Below are 3,724 nucleotides of genomic sequence, written 5' to 3'. Positions count from 1 at the left end.
TTTGTTTTGTACCTTTCTCCTCCCAGCCCTCTAAACTATATTTTATATAATATATTTATGAAATAAAACATATTACTATATCTTATGTGGATGGATGTTTCATCCCAAGTATATCTGTGTAACTCATGTGTGCCTTGTTCCTGGTGTCTGTGGATGCCAAAAATGGGCATTAGATCCCTGAAACTGGAGTTAGCGATGGTTGTGAGCTGCGATGTGGTTGCTGGGGATTGAACCTGGGTCCTCTCCAAGAGCAGCTTTTAAGCACTGAGCCATCTCTCCAGTCTCCTGTGCCTCTTTTCACATGGTGGGACACATGTCTGAATGTGTGGATTTTACCCATTGCACAGGGAAGGCTCTGTAATGACACTGGAGTGGGAGGCGAGGCGAAGCGAGGAGTTCAAGGTGGCTCTTTCACAAATGTTTTAATAAGTTTGACTGTAGAGAGCTCAAGCTCTTGGCTCACCCCAGCTGTCCCCCAGCTCTCCCTCCTGGTCCATCTCTGACCCTCTACACTTCTTTTGCTCAGCTTTTTACAGACTTAAATAAAGTCTGGGACAAGTGTCCTGGCTTCATGACACAAAGTGTGTGGGGACGGGACTGGAGAGCTACAGAGTACAGGAACAGGGCATGAGGCATCCCACAGGGGTGGCGTCCCAGTCCTCACCACACCAACAGGCTTGGCAGCAGGGTCACAAAAACGCTAAGGGTGGCTCTCAGGGATGAAGAGAGCGAGGGGGACACCCGAGGAGGAATGGGTGTTTTCTTCACATGATAACTAATCCAATTCAAAAAATAGGAGACATTGGCATACACCCCTGGGTACAGGGGGTGGGAGCACCCGCGGCCCCAGCTAACTATTCCAATCTGCAGCCAGGTCTGGTTCAGCTTACATACCAGTGGGCCACCAGAGTCACCCTGTAAAGGAAGAGGGGCTGTCTGGGATCTACTAGTCCAGGTATGGCCCTCGGGTGCAGGGTGGCCTATGTCCCATTTCCCCCCACCCCCCTCACACACAAAGTCCCCTGTCTGACTGCCACAGAGCCCAGAGCCTCAGCACTGAGGTCTGGCACAAGTGTGAGTGTGTGTGGTGGTGACACACTGCCCCGATCCAGCCACCCCAGCACTCCCCTACCTCCACCAGAGCCCAGCTCTAGTCGGAAAGAATGGGGCGCACCTCACACACATTCTTCACGTTCGCGACGTCCCCAGCACACAGCATTTCCGGCAGGAGGTAAGACATATATCCATAGAGCAGCTGGCACTGGAACTTGGGGATTAGTGGCAACTGGACTTCCTGTAGCTGTTTCAAGGTGTCACCTATGAGGAGAAGGGAGAGGAGCTACCAGGTGAGGGTGCCTGTCTCAGTCCAGCGAAGTCTTAGTTCCTGGAGGAAAGGAGCCACAGATATTCTTGGGTTCTTGGTCAATGGAGGACAAAACTGGACGGAATCCCCACCTCAAGAGGCGTCAGGTACATATGCAAGAGACATCCAACACACAGACAGGCCTGGCCCACAAGGGAAGCCCCACCCACACAGGGAAGCCCCACCCACACAGGGAAGCCCCACCCACAAGGATACCCATCCATACTGGGAAGCCCCACCCACAAGATACCCACCAATACAGGGAAGCCCAACCCATACAGGCAAGCCCTACCCACACAGGGAACCCCCACCTACCCACTTTGGGGAGTTTCTTTTTCCTTCTCATTCTGTTCCCCTTTCACACATATTTTGTTGCTGCTGTTTCAATATGGATAATTTCTATTCATCTATCTCCAAGGTCACTGGTTCTCACTCTTGCCGCAAACCCCTTAATGGAATTTTCATCTCCAGTGGCTATTTTTTATTGGCAGTGGACTATTTCCTTAGTGTCTGCATCTTCTGGCTATTCTCCTATTCACCTTCCCAAACACTATGGACACCCATTCTATGCTCCTAGGAAGGAGATCGTGTTTGGCTCATACCTTGTGGTGAGACCAGTCCCCATCCAGCGGCCCAGCAAGGCACACTGTCGAGGTTGAGGTTGGAAGGCGGCATGCAAACGGGGAGCACGGAGTCAGAGAATATGATGGGTTTCTTTAGCTGCACGAGGGCCACGTCCCCTCCAATAGGGTGAAAGAGTCCGTAGGTGGGGTGAATGATCACCTTGTTAATCTCAAACCACTGGGTGTGTCTGGTGGCCACGTCGAGGTGGCTAATGCCCACATACACATCAAAGCTTTCAATCCTCTTCTCCCTGCCGACCAGAATGGAGGCCAACTGCCTGCAGCCCCCTGTATCATCAGCCCACAGATGGGGGTCTGCCAGACTGGAAAGCCCAGGCCTGCCTGCAGACCAGTGTAGACCAATCTGGCTGACCTTGAAGAGGTCCTGATTTGGGCTGATGGAGACTTGGGGAGCCCTAGGAGTCTGTGCCTATAAGAGTCAGATAACCATGCACATGGACCGGACCCCCTTTGGCCTCTTCCGAACAGCTGTGGGCCCGACTGGAGGACGCTAGGGAGACAGGGCCATCCGCCCAGAGAAAGCCCTGTGCTCACTGTGGAAAACACGGCCTCCTAGTGTGGGGGACCTTCCTGATGAGGGTAAACCCGGTAGGAACATAGCTTAGTCTGTAAAGAAGGGCTACACTCATGAGGTCAGGCCATGCAGTCAGGTACTGGTCTGGCCACCAGCTAGGGCGGATAAATCTATGTTGGTCTACGGGAAGCAACTTGGAGCCAGAGGAGAGGGGCAGGAGTCTATCAGTCATGGTGGGTAGGGCTTGATGTATGGAGGAAAGAACTTTTGAGGGTGGGTACAGCAGTCCAAGCCATGGGCATGTACATGGCCCAGGCTTCTCCTTTCCTGAGTCCCTGTCCCATTACCCCTAAAGCCCCCCGCACCTCTCACCTGGCAAAGCAGTGTGCTGCCGTCAGCACCCAGTGGGCATTGAGAATGGAGCCGCCGCAGAAATGAAAGCCAGCGTAATGTAGGCTGACCAGCCACGGCCATTTCTGAAAGGGGGATGGCATTCCTCCCAAGATCTTACCCTCCAGAACTGGCTGGCCACAGGCTGAGGAGAGGAACAAATGCAGAGTGGGCGCAAGGCCACGCCACGGGAGGGGCGGGCGACGGGTGGGGGAGGGGAGACAACGTGGGGGTGAGTTGGGAGGGGCCAGGCCGGGTGTTAGGGGGCCCGAGGTTCCACCCGGTTGAAAGGACCACCTGTCCCACAGTCTGGGACAGGGACCTACCCACGTCACCACTCAATGAATTTGCCTGGCTTTTAGGGTGTCGGTGCCCGTGACTGACTGATGCGACCCAGATTGGGGTAACCAGCAGGAGTAGTAGCAGGTATCCCAGCGGGCCCAGGTCGGAAGCGGGGGCGGCCATGAAGCCGGAGGCGCAGCCCAACAGGAGGGGGCAGCTGACTAGGAAATGTGGCAGTGCCCCCCCTTTCCCGTGAGGCCGCAAGCCGGACACGTGACGACTTGATACTGGATGCGTTGGTGGCGCCCCAGCAGGTGACTTTGAGGGAGTGAGCGTTGGCTGTTGACAGAGAGAGAGCCTGAGCCATGGGGAGGCTAGCGTTGAAGACTGCCAAATGACCACACTGCCAGCAGGTTCAGGCGACAGTACCTGGGCCTGTATACTTGATGATGATGTCTTCAGCGGGTAACCGTCCCCAGCAGATGAAGGGGCCTATCAACTGACAGTATTTAGGACGGACCCTTAAATCCC

General features: G+C 54.6%; 1 protein-coding gene across 1 annotated transcript; it reads right to left on the bottom strand.

The window, feature by feature from the left end:
• Nucleotides 1-660: 660 nt before the first annotated feature.
• Nucleotides 661-3,376, bottom strand: Prss38 (serine protease 38). Its single transcript, XM_041664432.1, has 5 exons — nt 3,238-3,376; nt 2,894-3,056; nt 1,966-2,237; nt 1,175-1,317; nt 661-915 (listed from the first exon to the last, which is right to left on the bottom strand). Exons 1-5 carry the CDS (start codon nt 3,374-3,376, stop codon nt 661-663), a joined length of 972 nt encoding a protein of 323 aa, XP_041520366.1.
• Nucleotides 3,377-3,724: the final 348 nt, after the last annotated feature.

This window comes from Microtus oregoni, unplaced genomic scaffold (genome assembly GCF_018167655.1).
Source record: "Microtus oregoni isolate MIOR12 unplaced genomic scaffold, Mior012 000015F_ref0000493, whole genome shotgun sequence".
NCBI lineage: Eukaryota > Metazoa > Chordata > Mammalia > Rodentia > Cricetidae > Microtus > Microtus oregoni.
Note: the sequence above shows the minus strand (reverse complement) of the source record. Positions and strands in the feature narration are given on the sequence as shown.